Source organism: Arvicanthis niloticus, chromosome 22, assembly GCF_011762505.2.
Source record: "Arvicanthis niloticus isolate mArvNil1 chromosome 22, mArvNil1.pat.X, whole genome shotgun sequence".
Classification (NCBI taxonomy): Eukaryota; Metazoa; Chordata; class Mammalia; order Rodentia; family Muridae; genus Arvicanthis; species Arvicanthis niloticus.
In genome coordinates, this window is record NC_133429.1 from 48858003 (window position 1) to 48883772 (window position 25770).

Sequence of the window (25770 nt, forward strand, 5' to 3'; positions counted from 1 at the left end):
ATGTGGAATTTAGGAGAAGTGTGCATAAAGTTCTTCTCTCTGACAAAAAGGTCTTTTTTTCCACCCTTATTTTCAAATTTCTTTCCAAATCTCAGCCCTGAACAGAGGTTCTCAGAACATATAAAAGATGAGAAGAACACAGAATTTCAGCAGAGATTCATTCTCAAGAGAGATGATGCCAGCATGGACCGAGATGATAACCAGGTGAACAATGGAAGAGGGCGGGGCTATAAAGAGAGAAACTGGGAAGGGAGAAGGATTTTGGGGGAGTGGAGAAAATTGAAAGTATCTTAGAATGGTAAAACACGTAGAACTGTTGTCCTGAGTTGTTGGGGCTTACCACTGAGGGTTGGCTACAGTTGTTGGGGCTTACCACTGAGGGTTGGCTACAGTTGTTGAGCTGGATGCCACGCTAGTCGCCCCAGAGAGACATGGTACTGAGGTCTCATTTGGCCTACAGTTCTTTAGGTTTGCCTCTAACTTGTAACTGCAGTTCATTTTGGACAGACAAGGTCCCTCCCTGTGTCAGCCTTGATGTCGCTGACTTCAGTGTCATCTCTGCCCAACCCCTCCCTGTCTTACAGAGCTTATACTGGGAGCTACCAAAATAACCAAAAGTTGCTTTATCCCATTTCCACTCTTACCCTAGCTGAGGGCTAGCCTTAGACTGGCACAGTTGTGTCTAACCTAACCAGTTACAGAGGTGTCTCTGATCCCCTTTGGTAAAACTACTGAATCTTTCCCAACTCTTCCACCATGGTAGGTTAACGTGACTTTCAGTAAGGGGGAACTCGGGTTCCTTTTGATTCACGTTTATGGAGCTAAGCAGTAAACAGACTAGAGTGTCCAATCCCTTCATTCACAGTGGGGCCAGCTGCTGTTCAGATCTCTGTCCTAATGATTAGCAATGGTAGCAAATGAGTGAGGATTGGTTTTCTTAGCTAAATGGAGAGTTTAGAGTTACCCTACGTCTGCTTGGCTGCCAGAGGAGATTAGATGTGAAGAGTATGGTTGGGTAGAACCAGGAGGAGTCTCAGTGAGGAGTTGTAGCCATATAATGATCCCATACTTCTACAGTCACACTTAGGTTTCTTGAAATACTGTATGGTCTTGAGACCAGGACCTTCTTGCTTGCTACTGAAACTGAAAGGGAGTCCTTTTAAGACAGACACCATCATCTAATGTGGACAAACACGCTGGGTCTGATTGAAAGCAAAGAAAACTACCAAAAGACAAATTCATTTTAAACAAGAAAAAGCCTTTCCATCCTGATGCCCTTCTCTACATTTTCCCAAAGCCCCTTTCATGTATCAGGAGGTAGTCAGGCCTCAGGCACATCGGAATGGAAGCTGATCTGTCTGTTTCTACTGCAAACTTTTCGTCTCACAGCTTCAAGCTTGGTCCCTAGTAGGGTGGATCCTGTACACTTCCTGCCTGTGATATTAGTAACAAAGGTAGCATTGGATTTTATTGTTTTCCCAGAGATGAGCTTTCCTTTAATCATATATATGTTATCTCTTTTAATCCTTTCCACAACCCGGTGTAAATGGGGTTATTAACCCCACTTTACACATAAAAATACTGAGTCCACCAGATGTTAAGTTACTTGCCTGAAGTCAGTTTGCTGGGAGTCAACAGCTGGGATTTGCCTTGACGCCCGATTATACTTTCTATTCTGCCATGGGCATGCTGTGCTCGAAGTTGGGCAGCCTGTCAAGGGTCTTGTGTCTCCTTGTAATAGAGCCGATGAAACATATTAGTAGAATACAAGTTCCAAAGAGTGGGGAGGACAGTATCTAATCAGAGCTAGGACCCCAGAAGTCTGGGGCTACCTTTAGAAACAGGTAAAGACAGAGTTTTGGCCTCGAGCAGCAGTGGGTTCCTTGAGCTTCATCTGGAGCCTCTGGCTGAAGGTCAGAGTTGTGCAGCTTGAGGCATTGAGTAATGGGCTTCCTCTTGAGGCCCTTGCCTTTGTGGTCACTGCAGAGAGGGTTCTCTGTCACACTGACCTGGGACAAGGGTCACAAACAGCATCAAGAGGAAGAGCGGTGGTGGGAAGCCAGGTGGTGGCTAGCCAGAGTGGTCATTTGCCCATCCAACATTACTATTGGTCTGTCACTCTGTCTGTTAGAGAACATGAACGTCTCTCTGTCCTCCATCTCCTCCTCTGCTCTTGCTGTCTTCCTTTCCCCTTTTCACTGTGCCTCATTTATCTGTTCCTTTCTCTGCTCATTTCTTTCCATTTGTTCTCTCTCTCTTTCTCTCCCATGTTGCGCTGTTCTCTTTGTATTTCTGTCTCCTCAACTGCCTTCAATTGTTCTAATTAAGATGAGAAAAAATGCTTAGTCTTTGAGTTTAGCCTCACTCCTGAGATTTTGCTAAGCCCTGTTTGACTCGGTTGCTAGGATGTGGCATCAGCGACTGAAGAAGGGTCCTGCTCAGTGCTAGTTCTGTAAACCTCCTCTGTTCAGCTGTGCTAAACACTTACTTCTTTACCCTTTTCAGCTTCCTTCTTCCCCTTACTTGCCCTCTAAAGCACTGCTGTTTGTTTTCCCAGGGCTGTTTTCTTGATCTTTGCTGACTGAGCAGTACCTGAGTACTCAGGGAATCAACCAATCCTTATACATAGTTGTTCTTGATATTTGGGGTTTGGGGGCGGGCGGAAAGTCCTCTACCATCCAGAAAAGCTGATCTCCCAAGCTGCATGGTCAGATGTGCCCATGAAACCTGTCTAGGACTGGAAATTTTATTTTATTTCTTTCTTTTCTTTCTTTTTTTTTTTTTTTTTAAATGGCAACTGTAAACTTTCCCGGTTTCTCTTCCTTGCTGGTGTGCAGTGAGCTTGCAGTACGAGGAGAACTTAACTAGCTTAATTCTGCTCACCGATCTAGATGAGAGTTCCATTGCAGGATGGAAGGAGGAGCAAGTCAATAGAAGAGAGAGAGGAGGAATATCAAAGGGTCCGAGAGAGAATATTTGCCCGAGAGGTAAGTGTAGCTTCTGAGAGTTGTCAGACCATAGCTTTTAGCTCTTAATCTTTAGAACTGTGAATGGAATGAACCCTCCAATAAATGTTGCTGGGTCTTTTGTTTCTTTTTCTTTTTTTTTTTTTTTTCACCAACATCAGTCAGTCCAAGATTTGACCTCTAACCCTAAGCGTGGCTTCTTGAGAAGCTACAGGTTTTCATTTGTGTTGGAATACATTCTGCTGTACAAAGAGAACCAAAACTTGGAGTTGCTGAATTTGGTAAATATGACTAGACTGGAAAGGGAATTGGTTTTGGCAGAGCTAATGAAAGGGCCCTGTGTCTCGCCTGCCCAGCCTCCTCCCACTCACCCTCCAGACTCCCGCTGTCTGTTCTATACATCTTTGCTTCTCAGTAGAAGACTCAGTATCCATACAGGCTCAACACACATCTTGTTTGGCCAGTCTGTTTTTAGGATATATTGATGCTTTATTAAAGGGCTGTTCTGACGTCGTCCTCTACAGGTCCCGCAGTCCCCATGCACAGAGGATGCCCCCAGTTCCCTACACTCACTACTGGGACGGGAAGCCTCCTCTTCCTCTATTTCTTACCTTGCTCCTAGAACAGGAATGGCTTTGTGGTCCAAAGAGCAACAGCCAGCCAGCTTAGGTAACTTTATCTTTAAGAACTGTGGGCCATATCAAATGCACTTATCACCCCGTGTCTAGTTGCCTTTGCCTGTTAGTCTAAGAGGTATGGAGCAGGATTTCAGGGACAGGTTAGATAAGCAACAGATGAACAGACCTTCAAAACACGTGGACCCAGACAGAGTAACAGCTTAGCAACAAAGGAGGTTTAGATCATGTGATCATGTGGATGGACACTGCTCTCCTGCCGATCCTCTGTTCTTCTTCTTCCATCAAGACACCCTCCCATTTTTATATCACAGACAAACGCACACAAACAACGTGTGTGTCTTTTCATCATCACCTCACTCAGAACAATAATGTCTCCACTCCAGAACAATGTTTGTTTGTTGTCTAGACAGAGAGCCAAGCGCTTTTAAGAATCCTTATGGAAAGTGGCCACAACAAGCTTTCTGGCCTAGAATTCAAGAGGCAGCCATCTTACCTTCTATTACGTAGGTTTTCATTCTGAGTCAGGAGAGTCTGTCCTCCAAATTATCCCTACTCAAGGGAGCACAGTGCATTACCTGCAAACCAGGTGGGTGGAATGAGAGGAGAGATGCCGTGGTCATGGCCAGGATGATCCTGAACTGTGACTAGAAGGCTTGTGTAGTACTCACTGTCTCATAGGCATGTCTTGTAGGTTTCCTTATATCGTCTTCACAACAGCTCTGTGAAGTGATTTTAACTATTTTCCTCACTTTATAAAGGAGACTCTAAGACAGAGAGATTTGATAATAGCCTACCATAGCATTGCTCGTTAGCCAGAGTGCTGGTGTTTGTTGTAGACACTCTGGCTCCAGTGTCCATGTTCACAACCCAGTGGAAGCTGCCTCTTGATAGCTTGCTCTGCTCTGGGCTCTTAGATTAGGTAGTCCCAGCAATGACAGCCTAGCTGACACACGGAAAATGGCTGCCTCGCTGTGTCAAGCCCTGGCAAAGCCCTGTTACCTGGAAGCACAGATGGTTTACTACAGGGCATTGGAGCCAGTTATCAACTGTAGCGGAACATAACTACCAACAGCCATAGCAAAGGCAAAGTTAGTGCTTCTCTCCTTTTTCTTCCTGATTCTAGTCTCTCAAGCCTCTGCTAATACATGTATTCTTTGTTAAATCCTTGTGGATTTATCACTTTCGTTTCAGTATTTCCTAGCTCTTGTAGTAGAGGCCTCGGGAATGTCAGAAGATCTAGATGAGGAGAAATGGCCAAAGCCCACCATCCTCCAAAGACTCCTGTGGAGAGGAGCGTGCCCAGTCAGAGGGAATGAGGAAGGGTAGAGTGAGGACAAGGACAGGCCCGAAGAGCGGGAAGTGCCGAGAAGGGTGTTCGGATGGAAATGCTGCTGCTGCGGCCTTCTCTAGAGCCTGCGCTGCGCTGCGGCCTGGGAAAGCTGCCCTGTGCAGAGCCCGCTGTGCTCAACAGCTGGACGCCCGTCCTCAGTGCCTCTCCTAAGGCTCGGGGTCCACCACAGTGCCACTTCACTCAGCTCAGTGGCTTTGTCAGAAACGATCCTGGTGGGACTGTCTCAGACGCCAATGTCCTCAGTTTTTTAGGCTCTAAAAAGTATCTGCGTCCCCAATATCTCACCCATACCGGGACTCAAGGCGCGGCGCCTTCATCTGGGCAGATGGACAGGACAGAAAGAGAAAAGCCACTGAGGTTACTTTCCTTTTCCTGTCCCCCTCGCTCTGAGCTTAAGATGAAGTGTCAGTGATCACACTGAGTTCACTACTACAGCAGTAAACGCAGAGCTGAGAGGGCACAATGAGGCTGGTGGCTTCCCGGCTCCTCCTCTAATACTTCTCCCCTGTCGACCTTCATGTTAAACGCTGTGGGAAGGCTAAAACTGCCAAATGTTTTCACTCGACAGGTGAGAGACTGGTCTGGGGTAAGCGGTGGTCACCCTAGCCTTGCTCCCTCCCTGCTGATGGGCAAGAGCTTGGGTTTGAAGAACGTGGGTGTTCATAGCATCGTAGACATCCTTTTCTGTTGTGCCTTATTACTTTCTTATGAGTTATTTTCCATTTTCTCCCCTACCTAGACCGGCCAGAATGGATATCTAAGTGACCTCAGGTTAGTAACTCAGCCTGCCCTCTGCTTGCCATTCAGCTTCATCAGTGAGGTGAATCCAATCCTGTAATGATGCTGTTCTTGTTTTGTTTTTGATATTAACCAACAGACTCTCCAAAGAAGCCTTTTCTTCTAGCTCTCACAAGAGAAGGCAGATTTTTAGGTACCTGTGTGTGATTTTATCTTTCCTTTTTATTTTTAATTTTGTTTTGCTGTAATCTTTCAGTGGAGTGAGTGAGTTTGCTCCATGCATGGCTGCTTGTGGAATAATTAAATTTGTGAGTTTTGCAATACTGGATTTTTTTTTCCTTTTGGGAAAAAAAAAAGACTCCACCTCAGTGACTTTATTGTTGCCAGTGTCACTGAGCCCTGAGTAGATGGTGAAGGGGACACCAGCTGTGTGAGACAGGCAGATGCTGCTCCCCCTCCCCCCACCTGCTGTAAGGTAAAAGGATGGGTTCTGCTGACTGCCTTTGCTCAGTGTGTGGAAAGGTGTGGACAGCTGATATCTGAACCTAGAACAGGGACTGTTTTGTGTCTCTAGGAAAGATGCATGCGTATAAATACATATATGAATATCTCTCTGTGTGTGGTTTTCCCTTGAGACAGTATAATGTCTAAGATGACCAACCTCAGAGAGGACAGGTTGTATTAGAATGACCTAGAGCAGTCCTTCCTAGGACTTACTGTCTGTTACTTACCCTCATGGTGAGGGGAGCTACTGCTCCCTGCTGTACTAACTTTTCCAGTACCCAATACTCTTACTCTTTAAACAAAGCAAACACCATAAAATCTTTTCGCTTTAATCTCTCAGTCCCATCCTAAGGGACAATATAAGGCAGATGTGAGAAACACCCTATCTGGTCCCACTCACTGTCAGTCTGTTCTTCCTCATTACCAACAGAGAGCTGCAGAATGTGGGGGGCCTGCAGATTTGACACTATTTCAATACTAACTCTTTCCAAAGGGTTTCTCCATTTTTTAAGTCCTGAGTGCCATAGGAGACGCAGAATATATGTCTCACTTTAGAGCTCTGTCTGTCCTCTCCTGTCGGCCTTTCTGAAGCTGAGATGCTCAGTTGTTAAAGTGTGCACTACTCCTACAGAAGGCCTGAGTTCTTCCACAGCACTCACAGTGAGCGACTCACAGGGATTGAATGCCCTCTGCCCTCCACAGTCACCTACACTCCACACAGAGATACACACATACATATTGATAAAAATAAATCTTAAAAGGAAGAGGAGGAAGGAGAAAGACAATGACATTTCTCACTGTTGGGAAGGAGAAGAATTTTCATTTTTCTAAAATTTTTAAGATTTATGTGTGAGTGTCTATGCACCACATACATGCCGTGCCCACAGAGGCTAGAAGAGGGTGTTGAATTCTCTGAAAGAAGTTAAAGACAGTTTGAGCTACCATGTGGGTCCTGGGAATTAAACTCAGGTCTTCTGGGAGATCATCCAGTGTACTTAACCACTGAGCCATCTCTCCATCCCCTCTGACCTCTTTTTTTTTAGACAGTGCCACCTTGAAGTCCATCTGAAAACCAGAGGCTGAGTGAGCTTTGCATTGTTGATAGTACCAAAGATATGTAAAATTTTCACATTAAAAAAAATGAAATTCTACTAGATAGCATATACTTTATAGTCATAATTATCCCAGAGAACAGTGCCTTATAGTTGCCGACGTATCTTACCTGGTTCAACTTTCTTAGTGTATTGACCTGATCAAAGGGTTTATGTCGGAATAAACAGAAGGTGGAGATGGAATAGCGAGCCCTAGTTTATGCGGCCGTAAGCAGCGAGACTGAGACTGATTTTGCCCAGTGTTCCTTTTATTGTCCCATGCCAGCTCTTCACAAACAGTCCTTCCTCCTCTCAAACTAGAGTGTGTTCCATTGAAGCCTAATTCAGATTCACTGTTAAGAGCGATGCTGCCCTGTGAGCATCAGGCCACCAAACTGTAGCTAACAGCTTGAAGAAGCAATGAGCAGGTGCAGCCCTCACCTCTCCACATCTTTTGTTTCAAGCCTGAAAAATCGAACTGTGTTTTGATTAAAGACCTAAGTGAAGACCAGTGAGACAGCTCAGCAGGTGAATGCAGCTGCCGCCAACCCTGGTGGCCTGCGTCCAGCCCCAGCAGTCAGGTGGTGGGAGGAGAGAACTAGCTCCTGGGGGTGTCCCCTGACCTTCACATACACAAATATAAAACATGGATTAACAATTACAAATAAGAGTGGGACTAGAACAATGGCTCAGCAGTTAAAGCGCATACTGATCTTGCAGAGACCCTGAGTTCAGTTCCCAGCACTCATATTAGGAAGCTCACAACTGCCTATGATTATGGCTTCCTGGAGTCTTACACCTTCTTCTGGGCACATTGCATGCACAGGCTCCCTACTGACACCCACATGTACACATAATGTAAAATAAAATAAAGCTTTTTAAAAATAAACAACTGGTATGGTGATGCATACCTTTGGTCCCAGCACTTGGGAAAAGATAGAGTCATGATCTATGTAGCAAGTTCTAGGACAACCAGGCTACAGTGAGACCCTGTCTTAATAAAGGAGTAAGTAAATTAAAAGAAGACACAAAGATTGAAGAACAAGAGAAGTTTTTTAAGCCTAGGTTAGGTACTGGTAATGTGGTTGAGCTGGTGGAAAACTTACTTAGTGTATTCCTTGTTTTAGTAAAACTCCTCATACATTTCTGTACATTTCATGGTTTTGAAAATACATAATATGCCAAATTCTATCATCTACACTGGCAATAACTGCAAACTCCCCAGTTCTCTGGAAGTCTTTGTCCATTGATAAATAGGCCATAGAGAAGTCTTGTACTCTTAATCAAATGTCACCCCTTCTACAACCCAACAAACTGGACTTCCTCCTATAAAAGACTAAATTAAGTCTGCTGTAAAACTAGATCAGAGAAGCCTGGGGTGGGTGAGGCTCGGTAGTATACCTCTTGCCTAACATGTGTGAAGCCCTGGATTTGATCCTCATACCACATGAGCTGAGTCTAGTGTCACACATACCTGAATCCCAGCACTAAGGAAGTAGAGACAGGAGGACCCTTGGCTGCGTACCTGGTTAGGGCCCTGACTGGGCTACCTATACCCCATCTTGAAAGAGCAACAGAGACCAGGGCTATGTTACCTACATTAGCTCTGGTTTTATAACACGTGACGTATGAGTGTGTTCTCTATCCTTATCCCATCTCTCTCACATACCCAACCCAATCATTCCTCAAATTGCCATATATTTAGTGATATGTTATTTATAGAGAAGGAAACTGGTCTGTTTTCTCTCTAGATTCTCTATCAAGAGAATAATGTATTAAATCATCAGACAATCCATTTTTGAGCATTTGACCATTACTGCTGTGGAGAAACTGGATAGGTCCAGAGGCACTACTTCCTAAGGCACTTTCCATCTCCCTCAGGTACCAAGAGAAAGTAAATGACAGGTTATCCAGATAAATGCAGTCTTGTAGTTGAGAAGACAGACCAACAGAGTCCGGGCTATACTGTCTAATGAGCAGCTTGATCCACTGGCACGGCCAGTAGCCTGCATACACATTGTCATTGAGTCTTCAGTAGCCTGGCTGAGACAGAGCTACTGGCTCTTGCTTCATTCCTGCTTCTGTTTTGAACAGTCTCTGAATTATGTTTGTTTCCTTTTTTGCTCTTGGCATCCAGAGAATAAAGATTAAGTTTTAGAGAAAACAGGACTGTGCTACAGTCCCTTATTCTAGCTCCAGATAGAGAAGCAGAGATCCTGTGTACTCCGGGTAGCAAAGACGACTTGGTATATTGCTAATCAGTGGTGCCTGCGTGTTGTTAGCGCTCCATGGCATGGGTAATAGAAACCGGGAAAGTGACCACCAGCCACTCGTGTGGCTCACCTGCAGTCCCAGGAGGGTCTACAGAGTGAGTTCTTGACAGCCAGCACAGGGTGATGGAATCCTAGCTGATGGAAGAGAGGAGGCAGGGAAGAGGCAAGCTAGCTCACTCTCAAAACAACCGAGCAAAGTGCCTTTGCTGTTTGGTTTTGGTGGGATAATGATGAAAAGACGGGAATCCAAACTACTATGGTTTTGCCAAGTTACCCACCAGTATATGTACCAAAATCTTGGTGATTGTTGTCATGTGGTTCCCTCAGATAGTAGCTGTTGGGATGATACTAGAATGAAGGAACTTGCTGAGCCTTGTGTGCTTTTAGTGAGAAGCAGTAAGTGTTGAGGAGAGGGGCTAAAGAGGGGCTCAGTCTGTACAGTGTCTGCAGACGTGGAGACCTGACTGTAGATCCCCAGCACCTTTGGAAGAGCTGGCCATGGCAGCACATCTGTAACCTGTTCTGGAGTCAAGCAGAGCATCCATGGAGCTTATTGGCCAGAAGTCTAATTGAATTTATTAGTAATCCAGGTTTGGTGAGAGCCGATGTCTCAAAACATAAGGCGGAAAGCTGGTGAGACGACCACTGAGTGAGGGTGCCAGCCATCAAGCATGAGAGCCTGAGCCTGACCCCAGTGTTCACACAGGAGAGAAGCAACCACACCTGCAAGTTGTCTGACCTACATACACACATGACCACAAAATAAATGAGTAAAATATAGTAATGAAAACAATTCAAAAATACTAGAACCTGATCAAGAAAAATACACAGACATGTACTACACACATGTTCATACAGACTCACATGTATGCACACATACACACATGAAAACACAAAACTCCCTACAACTCACAAGAACAACAAAGAAGGATCAAAATTTGATTCCCAGCACCCACATGTGTTGACTCACAACTGCCTACTCCAGGGGATTCTCTCTTCTGTTTTCCTTGGACATCTGTGTACTTGGGGCATGCACACACAGACACAGGCATGTGTAAACAACAAATAAGCCTTTAGGGGCTGGAGAGATGACTCAGCAGTTATGAGCACTGGTTGCTATCGCAGAGGACCTGGGTTCAGTTCCCAGCACCCCAATGGCTGTGTATGACCATCCTTAACTACAGTCCCAGGGGATCTGATGCCCTCTTTGAGCTTTGTAGATACCAGGCACATATGTGGTATACATACATTTATACAACCAAAATATTTTATACACACTTAAATAATCTTTTTTTAAGGCAAGACAAAAGTTTTCAGGTCAACAATGTTTTTTTTGTTTGTTTGTTTTTGTTTTTGGAGCATACTGCCATTTTTAATCATTGGCAATTTGTTTTTGAGACAGGGTTTCTGTTTGTAGCCCTGGCTGTCCTAGAACTTGCTCTATACACCAGGTTATCCTCAAACTCCGAGCCAGCTGCCTCGGCCTCCCGAGTGCTGGGTTGAAGGTGTACACAGCCAGTGCCCTGTGCAGGCAATGCTTTCAGTGTCGGGATAAGGCGTTTTATAACAAGGAAGAACAGAAGAATGCCTTCCTCAGTAGTTTTGTCCCTCACCCAAGGCAGTGAGATTAAAAGTTAAGTACAGTCAAGCCCCTTTCTACCAAGTCCCAAGCATATATTTGATCTTCTTGAGTCCTTAGCAACTGTGGCGTCTGTTCTCAGATACCAAGATGGAATTTCCACAAAACAATATGGGCAGTCAGAGTGTTCACTACAGTCTTCCAACCCCTGGAAAGCTCTCTCTCATGAGTCCCTCTTGTGGCCTGGATGCATGCTGTCTGGGAGATCTTCATGGGATGCAGCCATGTCACTGGCTATTCCCACTTTGTATCAACAGTAACTTCTAGGAGTTCTCTTGTTTGAAGAAGTCCCAGAAGTTGCTGCTACCCTTCTGTTGCCCTCCATTTCCTGCATGTGTGAGATCCCTGCAGGGTGTGGAAGAGAGACCACAGTCAGTCTCAGTGCCCTGTATGTCGCTTCCCATCCGCCTTGGATCACTGTGCTGAGCTAGCTGCCAGTGCTTTTGATCTTTGAGATTTGCCTCTGTGCTGTGTGTTACTGTGCTGGACCTTGTTCTGTCTGCTCCTGTCAGGTCTCAGCTGGCCAGCCAACTGACCGGAAGTCAGTGTCCACACCCCTCCCCCCCTTCTTTGTTAATGAGAGAATAAAACAGGAACTCTCTCTTGGCCCTTCTGCTGAATTGGGGGCTGGGGGGAGGTCCTCTGACTACTGTGGTTTCTGCAGGGGAAACCGGGAAGGGCTGAGCCGCACCTCAAGCAGCCGACAGAGCAGCACAGACAGCGAACTCAAATCCCTGGAGCCACGGCCTTGGAGCAGCACAGACTCAGATGGCTCTGTCCGAAGTATGCGACCACCTGTCACCAAAGCCAGCAGCTTCAGTGGAATCTCCATCCTCACCCGAGGTGACAGCATTGGCAGCAGTAAAGGCGGCAGTGCAGGCAGGCTCTCCAGGCCAGGTACCACAGCTGCTCTCCTTTCAGGGCACACTGTCCCTTCTTGCTTGTCTTTTGCAAAGTAACTTAGTTTAGGTGAAACATCTGGTATAGTGCAGTTGCTTGGAAACTTAACAGCATTACCAGAAGAGAGGAAATCTGATTTCCTGGATCCATTACCCTTTTTTTTTTTTTTTTAATCTATTTATCTGTCAGTCTGTCTGTCTGTTAGTTTTATTTTCTTTTTTTGAGATAGGGTTTCTCTATGAAGTCCTGCTTGTCCTGGAACTCACTCTGTAGACCAGGTGGGCCTGGAACTCAGACCCACCTACCTCTGTCCTGAGTGCTGAGATTAAAGGCAGGAGCTACCATGCCTGGTGCCATTATTCATTCTTAAATTTAGTTGCCTCTTTGATTTTTCTTTCAGACTTTCTGGGTTTTTTTTTTTTTTTTTTTTTTTTTTTTAGGAAGGCAGGCAGGCTGGCGGGCTGGTTATAGTTTAGTTATTTTATACATTATCTGACTGAGGTAGACTTCAGCCCAGAACAAAGTTACATGGTAAGATGTAAATGACAGGTACTTTCATTCTGCCCCATGGGAGTATAAAGTGTCATTGTTTATAACCAATCAGCAGTAGCCAACATGCCAGAACTTACTAGATACATCCTGCTACCCCTGCTTTTCTGGAATGTAATCCCTAGGAAGTAGAGCCTCATGTTGTGCATGATGGCCTATTGCCACCTTTCCGTGCTCTGGGTTGCCCTCTGTCCCTGCTGCAGTCTTACCAGATGGCTGTTTAGCATTCCATGTGACCTCGACAACCTCCACATCTATCCATGCCCCTGAAAGGATTCTGTGAGTCACACAGCACAAGAACTATAGGTCGTATCTCCAGTAGACACCAGTGTGGCGGAGCTGTTTGCTTCTGTTAGGTTTCTCCTGCTCTTCCTGTTAATCCCTTCTAACACCAGCCTCTGCCTTTAACTAGACCTTCATTTTATTAAATTATGGTATTAGCTCCATGTTTATCTCTCCACTCTATTCTAACCCATTTTCAGAGCAGATTTACTAATCTCAGGCACAGATCTACTCCCTTCAGTCCCTCCTGAGAATGTTCATGTGAGAGCCAGGTAGATAGCTCAGAAGGTAAAATTCCCACTGTGCAAGCATGGTCACCCGAGTTTCATCTCTAGCATTTGTGTGAAAAGCCAGGCATGGAGGCTGGAAAGATGGCTTCGCAGTTCAGCAGTTGAGAGCATAGGCTGCCCTTTCTTTTTCTTTTCTTTTTTTCTTTTTTTTTTCCTCCAATAATTTACTTTTTTATTTACTTTATATCCCAATTGCAGCCCCCCTCTTCCAAGTCCTACCCTTATAAGTCCTTCCCCGCACTAACCCCTCCCCTTTTCCTCAGGGAGTGCCCCCTGGGAACCACACCACCCTAGGACATTAGGCACATCCTCTCCCACCCAGGCAGTTCAGTCAGAGGAAGGGATCCAATGGCAGGGAGCAGAGTCAGAAGCAGCCCCTGTCCACTTGCTAGGGAAACCCCATGAACACCAATCTACACATTGGTTACAAGTGTGCAAGGGGTCTAGGTCCAGCTCCTGTATGCTTTCTGGTTGGTGGCCCAGGGTCAGGCCCAGATTACTTGGCCCTGTAAGTCTTCTTGTGGTGTCCTTGACCCCTCTGGCTTACTCAATTCTATCCCAAACTCCTCCACAAGAGTCCCCAAGCTCTGCCTGATGTTTGACTGAAGGTTTCTGTACCTGTTCCATCTGCTGCTAGATGAAGCCTCTCAGGAAATAGTTATGCTAGGTTCCTGTCTGCAAGCATAGCAGAGTATCATTTATAGTGTCAGGGGTTGGCTCTCTTATATGGGATGAGTCTCAAGTTGGGGCAGTCATTGGTTGACTATCCCTGCATATCTTGTAGGCAAGACAAATTTTGGGTTGAAGGTTTTGTGGGTGGATTAATGTCCCCCTCTCTCCTCTGGAAGTCCCACCTGGCTCTGGTAGGAATCTCAGCTAGGATTACCCCCATAGTGTCCCCATATCCCCCCTCCCAGAGATGCCCCCCACTGATTTCCATTCTGACTCCCAGCCCTCTCCTGCCCTCCCCCCATACCTGACTACCATCCCATTCCCCTCCTTATCCCCTCTCCCACTCACTTCCTTCTCTTCATCCACCTCTCCTGAGTGAGATTTTTGCATTTTTTTTCTCAAGATCTCCTTATTACCCAGTTTCTTTGGGTCTGTGGAATGTAGCATGGTTATCCTGCCCTTTATGGCTAATGTCCACTTATAAGTGAGTGCATACCATGCTTGTCTTTCTGGCTCTGGGTTCGATTCTAACCAAGCACCCACATGGTGGCTCACAAACATCTGTAAATCCAGTTGTAGGGGATCAGATGCTCTCATTTAGCCTCTTGGCTCTAGACAAAATGTGTGGCACAGATAATGTGCAGGCAAAACAGCCACATATAAAATACAGTTACAATCCCAGCACTGGAAAGAGAGAGAGACAGGGTCCTTTCCAAGGCTCACTGATGAGCCAGCCTAGCTGAGTCAACAAACACATAAAGCAAAGTGAGTGGTTCCTGAAAAGCGCCCATTGTTGACCTTGGGGATGCACGCACGCACGCACGCACGCACCCACGCACCCACATCCAAGTTCATGTTTCTATTTTACGTCACCTATATAAACAGGATGGTGGCAACCTGGGAAGCTGAGGCTAATTTTTAAAAACACACCCTCTCTAGCTCTCCATTTCTTGAGTATGACATTAACTTTGTTCCCTCTCAATCTGATAAACTTTTAGTTATCCCTCAAATGTACCTCTTCTCCTAACTTCTCTTCCTCAACCCTCTGGGGGTTCCTGCCTCCTCAGCTTCTCTCTCACTCAGCTTTGCTGTCTGTCACTCAGCTTTGGTGATGGCACTACCAGTTCTCTGTCTTCTTACCAGGTTTTAGGACTAGCCAAGGACCATACCTTAGTTCATTACAGAATCCCTTTTGTACAGTATATAGTTGTTAAAGTATGTGGTATGCCCAAAATGAACCCTGTTCTCTTTATTTAAAAACTGTGTTGTGTGACTATGCAAATGCTTTAGTGAGCCTGGAAATGGGAAAGTTTGTCAGGTAAAGGCTGTGTGTGTGGAGTGGGTCAGGTAAAGGCTGTGTGTATGGAGTGGGTCAGGTAAAGGCTGTGTGTATGGAGTGGGTCAGGTAAAGGCTGTGGGGGGGTGGGTCAGGTAAAGGCTGTGTGTGTGGAGTGGGTCAGGTAATGGCTGTGTGTGTGGACTGGGTCAGGTAAAGGCTGTGTGTGTGGAGTGGGTCAGGTAAAGGCTGTGTGTGTGGAGTGGGTCAGGTAAAGGCTGTGTGTGTGGAGTGGGTCAGGTAAAGGCTGTGTGTGTGGACTGGGTCAGGTAAAGGCTGTGTGTGTGGAGTGGGTCAGGTAAAGGCTGTGTGTGTGGAGTGGGTCAGGTAAAGGCTGTGTGTGTGGAGTGGGTCAGGTAAAGGCTGTGTTATGGAGTGGGTCAGGTAAAGGCTGTGTGTATGGAGTGGGTCAGGTAAAGGCTGTGTGTGGGGTGGGTCAGGTAAAGGCTGTGGGGGGGCCTATGGAGGCTTGAAGATGGGAAGCGTTTCCTCTGCAGCTTTCATAAAGGATGGTGTTACACAAGTGGGAAGGAAGTATGTTTTAAGCTATCCCATTATGAGACAGATTGATTTTAAACACTGCAGGGAAGATGCCTCCACAACTTCACATATATGAGGAGTTGTTTGGTTGGTTGGTGTTTGTTTGTTTGTTTGTTTTTGAGACAAGGTTTCTCTATGTAGTCCTGGTTGTCCTGGAACTTACTATGTATACTAGGCAGGCCTCAAACTCAACAGAGATCTGCCTGCCTCTACCTCGAGAACAGAGTTCTCAACCTTCCTAATGCTGTGACCCCTTAATACAGTTCCTCATGTTGCAGTGACCCCAGCCATAACATTATTTTTGTTGCTACTTCATAACTGTAACTTTGCTACTGTTATGAATTGTAGTTTAAATAGCTGATGTGTAGATGTTACTTCTGTGAAAGGGTTGTTTGACACCCACCCCCAGAAGCGGTTGTGATCCACAGTTTGAGAACTGCTGCTCTAGATCATTTTGTTCAATTCTCAAATCAGCCATTAACATCCAAGGTGTTTCCTGACCCAAGGGAACAGAAACCTTCCAAGAGGTGGACTCCAGTCAGCAGAAAAGCTGCAATACAGTTATCCTTGCATGGATCTTTGGGCAGCTGTGGGGAATAGGGAGAAGGAAGTGAACAGAAAGGGCAAGGAAAAAGTAAAATCCTGTAGCTGGGCCCTCCAGAATTACACTTGTACTTTGTATTTACAACTTTGGACGGGTCTTCTCTTTGCCTTAGGCATGGCACTAGGTGCCCCAGAAGTGTGCAACCAGGTCACCTCACCCCAGTCTGTCCGGGGCCTTCTTCCTTGTACTGCCCAGCAGCAACAGCAGCAGCAGCAGCAGCAACTTCCTGCTCTCCCACCCACTCCTCAACAACAGCCACCCTTGAATAATCACATGATTTCACAGGTGAGTTACTACTCAAGTGTCCAGCACCCTTTGCTCTGATTCAGTGAAGCTCTAGAAGTAAGGCCACCATGTCATTTGTGGAAGTATTCTACGCCTGCCTCCATTTCTTATTTGTTAGTTGTTGGGAGGGCAGGATATGGGCAAGTGTTTGGCCAAAGCATTCCTTTTGTTGTTGCGTTCTGTTGACACAAGGTGTCATGAAGCCTACATTAGCTTTAAAGTTGAGGCTGAGAGCAGCCTCAGCTGATGTCCTGATGTTCACCCCCACTTCCCAGATGCTGGGATTGCAGATGTGCACTGTCACACTTGGCTAACCTGAGAACTCCATTTTATATTTCTTCCTCTTCTTATGAGACAGGGTCTGTCTGTGTATCCTGGTTGGCACAGAACTGAGTCCACCTGCCTCTCCCTCCTGAGTGCTGAGAATTTAAAGGTGTGTACCTGACAGTTGACCCCTAGTTATCTGAGAATTTGTGGAATCTTTTACTCCTCATGGTATCTATGTGAGGAACTTAAAACATCACAGCTCCAGGCCTCCCAAAGACAGAGGCCAGGTGGTGTGGCATATGCTGTAATTCCAGACCTTTGGAAGCTGAGGTAGAAGGATTGAGTGTGAAGAGAGGAGGGGCTACAGAGTGAGTCTGAGCTCCATGAGCTGCAGAGTAAGAGCTTTCTTTAAAGATAAGACTTTCTGGGCAGTGGTGGTTTTTGGCTTTAGTCACAGCACTTGATGCCAGCATGGTCTTCAGAGTGGGTTCATAATAGCCAGAGCTACACAGAGAGACCTTGGTTGATGTTGCTGTGAACCAAGGTTTAAGAAACACTGTGCTTCTGTGCAGCCCATGGAGGCCGTCAGCCTAAGACAGCTCTTCTGTCAACTGAATCTTACTATTCTGAGCGGAGCAATCTCCTGTCCCATGTCTAACCTCAGATATCCTTTGTAGTCAGAAGCCCATCCGTCTCTGCTCCTCTGCTACTGTCTTTAAGTTGTTTTACCTGCCAGGCTGCTTCACTCCCCTGCCCAGGCTAGCATGGCAACTCTAGGGCAAGAATCAGCTCCCTGCCGACTCTTACTGCAACTTGATATGCCATGTTTGGTTTATCATGGGAGGCCTGCCCTTTTCTGAAGAGAAATGGAGGAAGAATAGATGAGGAAGAGCATTGGGGAGGTTGGGGATAGGAACTGGGAAGAGAGGAGGGAGGGGAAACTGCAGTCGGGATGTAATAATAAATAGTGGTAGTTGTTGTTGTTGTTAATGTTATTATTTTGTTTTGTTTTTTTAAAAGAATCAGTTCCCAGCCTGGTCAGTATGAACTGTAAACTCAAGTGGAAGGGTCCTAGGATGCCCTGTTAGGTCTTGTTCCTACTAACTTAGGTCTCTGCTAAGACGTGCACTTGGGCCCATTGCCCTGCCTGTGAGTGGGTAAAGTGTTCCTCCTCCAGCTGTTCCTCCTCCAGCTGCCTCCCCCCAACCCGAAACCTCCCATGGTGTTCTGTATGTCCATTTTAATTGTTAAGGTCCCAGCATTTTGTAGTTCTTTTTCTCTGAAATGTATATATTTTAATAGTCTGGCTCCCTTTTTCCCTCTTAGTCTTTTGTCTTTTACTTTTACCTGTCATCCACACTTAAAACATAGCAAGAATGGAGAAGGGATGAAGAGATAGAAGGATAACCATTTGGGACTCATGTGTTAGAATAAATGACAAGTGGTAGACTCTAAATTCCAACCTGCTGCTCCCCTGCTCCTGGACTCTGCTGTTGAGTGGAGGACTTGTTGGCATGGAGTGTGGCGGCATTGGGTTTGATGCTATAGATTGGGGATTCAGAGGTTTCTGTTCTCAAAGGAATAACTCTGGAAGTTAATCATAATCACAGACGCCCAAACAGTCTTGGCCTGGGTAAGTTTGAGTGTCTGGGAGCGTTTGTGGGAGCTGGTAACCTTACCATTGTCTAACATGTGTTCCTGCCTTGCCTCTTCTCCCTGCCCCTCTCATCTTCCCATGGCCTCTCCTTCCTCACTGTCGTTCCTGCCTTCCTGTTCTCCTAGTCATTCTGTCCTCATGGCTGTCAGCACTGTGGGGCTGTGAAGTTGCACAGAAATAATTATGCTTTCGTCCCTCAAATAATGTAGCAGTGTGGAAATGAGAGAAGTGACCAAATAAACATGTGCCACTGTGTTCTAAAGCTTTTAGAAAACGTTGGGACAGGGATCAGAAAGCACTTGCCCAGTCCTAGACATTGTGCTGGCAAAACAAGACTCACACTCTTCCTGGGATGCTGTCGAGCAGAACTGACCTCCTGCACCAGTGACACAGGTGGCACCATGGAGTCAGCCAGAGGGTGAAGGCTCAGTAGCTGGGTTTTGTTGAGTTTAGACTGGAGTGAATGTTACGAAGGAACCCTGTTAACCCAGTAGCTAGCTAGCGTCTCAGACTATCATGTATCGTGTCCCAGAGCTATCATGTATTCCAGAATTCACCAGTAGGTGGCAACAGATGTCCTTGTAGTCTCTTAGATCCTAGTTCTGGACTTTGAGACCATCCAAGAAAATAATGGTAGAATAACCAAAACCAAACCAGACCACCACCAACAAAACAGCAGTGGCAATACTGGAGAGACAGTGGGAATGAGCACTGGCTGTTCTTATGGAGGACCCAGATTTGGTTCCTAGCACCTACATGGGGCTCACAGCCATATGTAGTTCTAGTTCTAGGGAACAGGTACCCTAGTGGTCTCTATCACCACTAGAGACACAACTAGTACATGTTACAGATGCAGGCAAATGTTCACACACATTTAAAAAGAGGGGAGGCCCTCCCTTTACCATGGCCCTTCCTAGTTAAAGAAATCAGAAGAACATCGGCCTCTCGCCTCCCTACTCCTCACAGCCCCCACCCCACACACACAGATGTAACTCTGGCTGTCCTGAACGACTTATGCAGACCAGACTAGCCTCCAGCTCAGAGATCTGCCTCCCAAGTGCTACAGTTAAGGTGTGTGCCACCACTCCTGGCTCACTCTTCATTTAAAAGTCACAAATGTGTGGAAAACGAAAGTGTGTGACCACGTCACTGTTCAAAATCCTGAAGCAGGGTCATCCTCCCCCAAGAGGTTTAGGAAAATAGAAAATGTATGTATGAGCCAGCAGCATTTGTGGCTAGTGCTGGACAGCTTGGCCAGCAGCTGCATTTAGAATGCCATTGGCTTACAGGGTATCAGTAGGACTGAGCTAACTTTCCAGGCTACAGCACTCTCCCTCACCAGGACACTTTGGGATTCTCAGTAACTCTTTAAAACTCTAGCTGTCAGGTCCTCTGCCAAGGCCTCCAGTCCCCTTTGGGTTTCAAGCCATATTCTTTTGATTTAGCTCTGTGATCCCAGGTGGGCCCAGAGATCCCAGATTTCTCTGTTGCTTGGGGTTGAACCAAGAGCCTTGCGCTGCCAGGCAAGCACTCTGCTACGTTACCCATCTCTCGATACCCTGCGGCTGTTGTGCAGCAGCGTCCCAGTGCTCTTCCCTCTTCTCCCTCACCACTCTCCTCACTCTCCTCACGCTCCTGCACCAGGAGCTGCACCTGGAGAAGTGATGAAGTGATCCAAAGGACCGGACAAGAGGACACGAGGAAAATAGCTGGTTTAGAACACTGTGTGTTCTCAGTAGACAGATTCGCTTTTCTGAGGGTAGTGAAAGGATTCAGGGATAAAAACCACAGCCTTCTGCGTGTACTTACTCCACGTTTGCCCCATTCACTCATGAGGGCATTTCTGTATTGCACAGAAAATCATGAGTCAAGAATCTACTGATGGTTTATTCCTTTTCTTCCCTGTAGAGGGAGATGTCTCTGCGGTCGAGCACTTCTTCTAGGAGAGCTGCCCTTGGGTGTGCAGTGTCCCTCGAGTGGGCATTTAGAGAGGTGTTGATGGAGTTCCTCAGATTGTGTGGTCAGCACAAAATACACCCCTGGAAGGCTCTGCTTAGACTCATGTCACAGACTTTGGCCCTGAGAGTCCTGAGATAACTCACAGCTGCAGAGTTTAAGTGCCTAGTGGGGCAGAGAATACTGGGTCTCCTCTGAGAGGAGAGACTGCTTCCCTGAGAGAGATGTGAAAGCCACAAGCTATCCCAGGCTTGGTGGGCAGCCTGCTCAGTGGCCATGTGATTCCTACGGAATGTCTTGTATGATTAACATGTTCCTCCCCTCCCTCCGCCTCTCTCCTTTATGCTTCTCTCGTCCTCTCCACATGCCTCTGTGCTGCCCACAGCCAGTCCCGGCCCTGCAGCCCTCTCCGCAGCCGGTTCAGTTCTCTCCAAGCTCCTGTCCCCAAGTCCTTCTGCCAGTCTCTCCGCCCCAGCAGTACAACATGGTATAACCACCACTCCCCATCTTGTCGTGTCCCTGTGTGGCTTGTGTCTGTGGGATGTCTGGGTCAGGCTTTGGTGGCCTTGCAAGCATGTGGTGCTTTTGGAAGAGATGTAGAGAGCTGTTTCTTGAGGGGCTATCACAGCATGTAAAAGACAAAAGTAAAATATAGGACAAGGATGCCGGCCGAGCTCCTGAGTGTGAGGACGTGTCTCACTGACCTAGGCCCTCAGCCCTGCTCTCTGTGTCCTTCATGCCATTTTTTTCCCCAGTTTATTCTGTACAAAATTGTTCTTTCTGATTTCCTTCCTTGCAGACTTGTCAGGTACTGGTTTTAAAGTGTTTAAATCCTACTCTTCTCATGTATCAGTTTGTGTTCTCTTCAGATGTAGATACATGCTGTGTAGACTGTTTGTGAAGTGAATGTAGTGGCACATACTTTTAATCCCAGCACTTAAGAGGATAAGGCAGAAGGATTGCCCTGAGTACAAGGCCAGCCTAGGCTACATAGTGAATTACAGTCCAGCCTGGGTTAGAGTCATATCCTGTCTCAAAAATAGCAAAAATAAATAGATAAAATTAAAAATAAATTGTTTGCATCCTAAATACAAATCCTTTATGAATCTGACTTCCCTTATAGTTGATTCCTTCATGGTGGTGGTGAACTGTTCCTTTTTTACTTTATATTAATCACAGCTCTCTGCTTTTTCACTAGAATCCCCTTTTTCCTCCTATCTCTTATCTCCATTCTGAAAACTGGTGGAATATGAACCTCAGTTAATCTGCGGTCTAGTCCTCTTGTCATCTATTCCTGACCAAGAAAGTAGCAAACAGTTCCTAAAAACGGAATGGAACTAGACGGCAACATTTTCTTTTGGTTTCTAGTATTTTCTTCTGCAAAAGAACTTCCCTGGGGTGTGTGTGTGTGTGTGTGTGTGTGTGTGTGTGTGTGTGTGTGTGTTTTACTGTTTAGAGCCCAGGAATCAGAACAAAAAGCCAAGAAACTAACCTGTCATCACATGCGCACCACTCACGCTTAGGGAAGGCAGCTGAGAGAAAAGGCAATTACTGCCCAGCCAGCTAGCCTCACCCTCTAGCTCAGCCCTCACCCTGGCCTCCTTTCGGAGGTGAGAATTGGAAGTCATTTTTAAAGGGCAGGAGAACTCTAGGCTAGTGTCAAAGAACAAAGGTGGAAATGACCTGGGAAGGGAGTATGGAGATGAGCAGCAGGCGGGAGCCTGCAGTTGTCGGCTGTGGAGGCACAAGAGCCTTGCCGTTTGTGAGGGTGAGTTCTATAAGAACAGGATTTGGGGCAAGGCAGGGCCATGAGGAATACTGCAGACAGAAAGAGTCATATAAACCTTAATTCTTGTTTGTCCTATATTCTGTAGATAGGTGCCCCAATCTCCTGAGGAATAACAGGAATAACATCTGTGATCAGGGCGGCTATTGTTACCATTTCACAGAGATACTGTTTCTAATAACCACAGTAACAGCTGTGATCAGGGCAGCCATTGTTGCATTTTGTAGAGACTGTTTCTGGGTTTAGGCTTCACACAACTATCAAGTCTTGAGGCTAAAATGCATTTCTTAAAGTACAGAAACCAGACTATCCCAAATGGTATAAGGAATGCTGTAGAATAGTGGTTCTCAACTTGTGGGTTGCAACCCCTTTTGGGGGTGATGCCAAATGACCTTTTCTCAGGGGTTGCCTAAGACCATTGGAAAACTTGCATTATAATATATTTGCATTACAATTCATAACAGTAGTAAGTTGCAAAATTATGAGGTAGCAATGAAAATAATTCCATAGTTGGGAATGATCACCATTCCATGACAAAGTGTTGTTAAAGGGTAGCAGCATTAGGAAAGCTGAGAACCTGTGCTGTAGAGCATGGCTATTTCTGTCTTTTTGTTCTTGGTGTTGGTTATTAGTATATTTGAGACAAGGCCTGTGTAGCCCAGGCTGGCATAGAACTTAGTATGTAGCTGAAGCTAATCTTGAACTCATGATCCTCCAACCTCTACCTCTCAAGTGCTGAGATTACAGGCGTGTGCCACCCATCCAGCTCTGTCTGTCTGTCTGTATTGAAGCCAAATGCATGAGATTTAACACAGCCTTAGTCCTTGAGTCCCTACTCTCTCAACAGGCAGAAGACCTCAGCAACCCCTTTGGACAAATGAGCCTTAGCCGCCAAGGTTCTGCTGAAGCAGCTGACCCATCCTCAGCTCTGTTCCAGCCCCCACTTATCTCCCAGCATCCTCAGCAAGCTAGTTTCATCATGGCTTCTACAGGACAGCCCCTTCCTACTTCCAACTATTCCACTTCTAGCCATGCTCCACCTACCCAGCAAGTCCTGCCACCACCCCAAGGCTACATCCAGCCTCCTCAACAGGTACAGCCCTTTCCCCAGCTGTTAGTCAGTGCATCAGTTGTCCCATATCATAGTCCCTTCTTCCTCTAGTCTAGACAACCGGAAGAATGTTATCCTCGTTGTCTGCTTTGGACAGTTACCATTCTGCAGATGGCCCCCTTTCTGCACAACACAAGTTGAGAACCCAAACTATCTCCATTTACAAATTTCTGATTATTAACCCTTGAGGCATTAAGTAAATTTGCAAGTGTTACAGCTGAATTAGAGAGACCTCTTACATCTGTTTCCTCTCAAAGATCCAGGTTTCTTACTACCCTCCTGGACAGTATCCTAATTCCAACCAGCAATATCGACCTCTGTCTCACCCGGTGGCCTATAGCCCCCAGCGTGGTCAACAGCTGCCTCAAGCATCCCAGCAGCCTGGTAAGGAGGACTGCTGCTGTAAGACAGCGGTGCCCAGGGAAGACAGAGACCTGGGGAGCTAAAAGGGGGCGGGGAGTAGGAACTATTCACTTTCTAAGAAGGGGCCAGGATCTATGGGGGAAATAAGGGAATTCTAGTTAGAGCTGCGGGGTAGCCTCCCACACATTCATGCTGATGTGTTCTGTGCCTTGATCATCCTTAGGCTTACAGCCCATGATGTCTAACCAGCAGCAGACGGCTTACCAAGGCATGCTTGGGGTCCAGCAGCCTCAGAACCAGGGCCTACTCGGCAACCAGAGGAGCAGCATGGGAGGCCAGATGCAAGGCCTGGTGGTTCAGTACACTCCACTGCCTTCTTACCAAGTGGGTGTATTCTATGTTAGGAAAGATCACTGAGTCCTTGTGAAGCCAAAAGGATAGGCTTCCCCAGTCATGCAGGATTAAGACTCCAGTACTGAGATGTCACCTGTTTCCCCTAGAACCTCTCTGAGTATTTTCTTTTCAAAGCAAGCCCAGAGAGTTTGGAAGACTTTAAATGGTGATTTTTATACAGTCATATAAGCGAGTGTGTGCCTACGAAACGGTTGAGAGGAAGCCAGAGCTCCTTCCTTGTGTCTGGTATCTCAGGGTGGTGTTTACGGCCGGGGGTGGGGAGGTGGGGGAGATTGAGATGGCTCTGTGAGTGTTTGCTTTAGGCGCATGAGGTCTGCTGGTTGTGCTGGCCTAGTGATGAGCAGCCTGGGGGCGAGCTCAGTAAGATGACCCTGCTCATGCTCTTCTCCACCAGGTCCCAGTGGGCAGTGACTCACAAAATGTGGGCCAGCCGCCTTTCCAGCAGCCCATGCTGGTCCCTGCCAGCCAGTCTGTGCAAGGAGGCCTCCCAGCAGGCGGCGTGCCTGTGTACTACAGCGTGATCCCACCAGCTCAGCAGAACGGTACGAGGTGAGGACTGGAGAGCCGGGCACATGTCCTGTTGACCTTGAGCAGTTGCCACACCACCCTTTGTCCCCACTGGTCTAAGAAACCCAGCATTAACCCCAGCCAGTCTCCTGTACAGTGCATACGTAGAAATTCAGCAGCACTTGAGAGGGTCTCAACTGCCTGGTGAAAACCAGTCTCAAAAGTGTGTGTATAGGAGTCATTCTCTTTCTCCTCATAAATATCATTGATTTGATATTTACATAGAGCTTTGCAGTTCTTTGCAGTTCCAGTTAGAATGACCCCAGTGTTTGTTACTTGGCCAGACTCAGAACTGTAAGATAGGAACTGTTCATCATTAAAACAACAACTTTTACAATATACTTATATAATCTTCTCTTACTATAGAGAGAATGCAGATAGGTCACGGCTATAAGATCTCTGTAGTACAATAGACATCTTGGAAACAACCTAGTATACTACCCTAGTTTTGCTTCTGTTTCTTTTTGAGACTTTTTGGTTCTACTACACAAGCTGGGCTGGTCCTGAACTCTGCGTCTTTCTACCACCTCAACCTCTTGAGTGCTACTGAGATTATAGGTGTGTAGCACCAGGACTGTTTCTTTGGGTTGTTCTGTTTGTTTGTTTCTTGGTTTATTTTTAGAAACAAGGTCTTTGCTCAGGTTGGCCTTGAACTCCTGCCCCCCCCCCAATTTATGCGCTCTCTCTCTCTCTCTCTCTCTCTCTCTCTCTCTCTCTCTCTCTCTCTCTCTCTGTGTGTGTGTGTGTGTGTGTGTGTGTGTGTGTGTGTGTGTGTAGGGGGTACACTCAAAAGGCAGAAGTGGGTGTTGGATCCCGTAGAACTAGAGCTAGAGTTAAGGCGGCTGTGGGCTGCCTCCAGTGGGAGCATGGAGTTGAACTTTGCTCTTCTGAAAGATGAAAAACTGTTCTTAACCACAGAGTACTCTCATTGGGTTGGATGATATGCTGGTTGGGTTTTCTTTTTGTTTGTTTATTTTGCTTTGGGTTTTGT

At 46.4% G+C, this 25770-nt stretch overlaps 1 protein-coding gene across 21 annotated transcripts in view; it reads left to right on the forward strand.

The window, feature by feature from the left end:
• Nucleotides 1–25770, forward strand: part of R3hdm2 (R3H domain containing 2) — a 121354-nt gene that overhangs the window by 80223 nt on the left and 15361 nt on the right. For 10 of the 21 annotated variants that reach the window (XM_076920472.1, XM_076920468.1, XM_076920477.1 and 7 more), the window contains 11 exons: nucleotides 96–204; nucleotides 2892–2987; nucleotides 5695–5726; nucleotides 5833–5886; nucleotides 11865–12097; nucleotides 16486–16658; nucleotides 20924–21025; nucleotides 23172–23417; nucleotides 23693–23819; nucleotides 24022–24182; nucleotides 24607–24761. In XM_076920472.1, the coding sequence (XP_076776587.1) occupies nucleotides 96–204; nucleotides 2892–2987; nucleotides 5695–5726; nucleotides 5833–5886; nucleotides 11865–12097; nucleotides 16486–16658; nucleotides 20924–21025; nucleotides 23172–23417; nucleotides 23693–23819; nucleotides 24022–24182; nucleotides 24607–24761 (1488 nt within the window). The remainder of the gene's footprint in view (nucleotides 1–95; nucleotides 205–2891; nucleotides 2988–5694; nucleotides 5727–5832; nucleotides 5887–11864; nucleotides 12098–16485; nucleotides 16659–20923; nucleotides 21026–23171; nucleotides 23418–23692; nucleotides 23820–24021; nucleotides 24183–24606; nucleotides 24762–25770) is intronic. The other 11 variants (XM_076920479.1, XM_076920481.1, XM_076920485.1 and 8 more) reach the window with 8 other exon arrangements.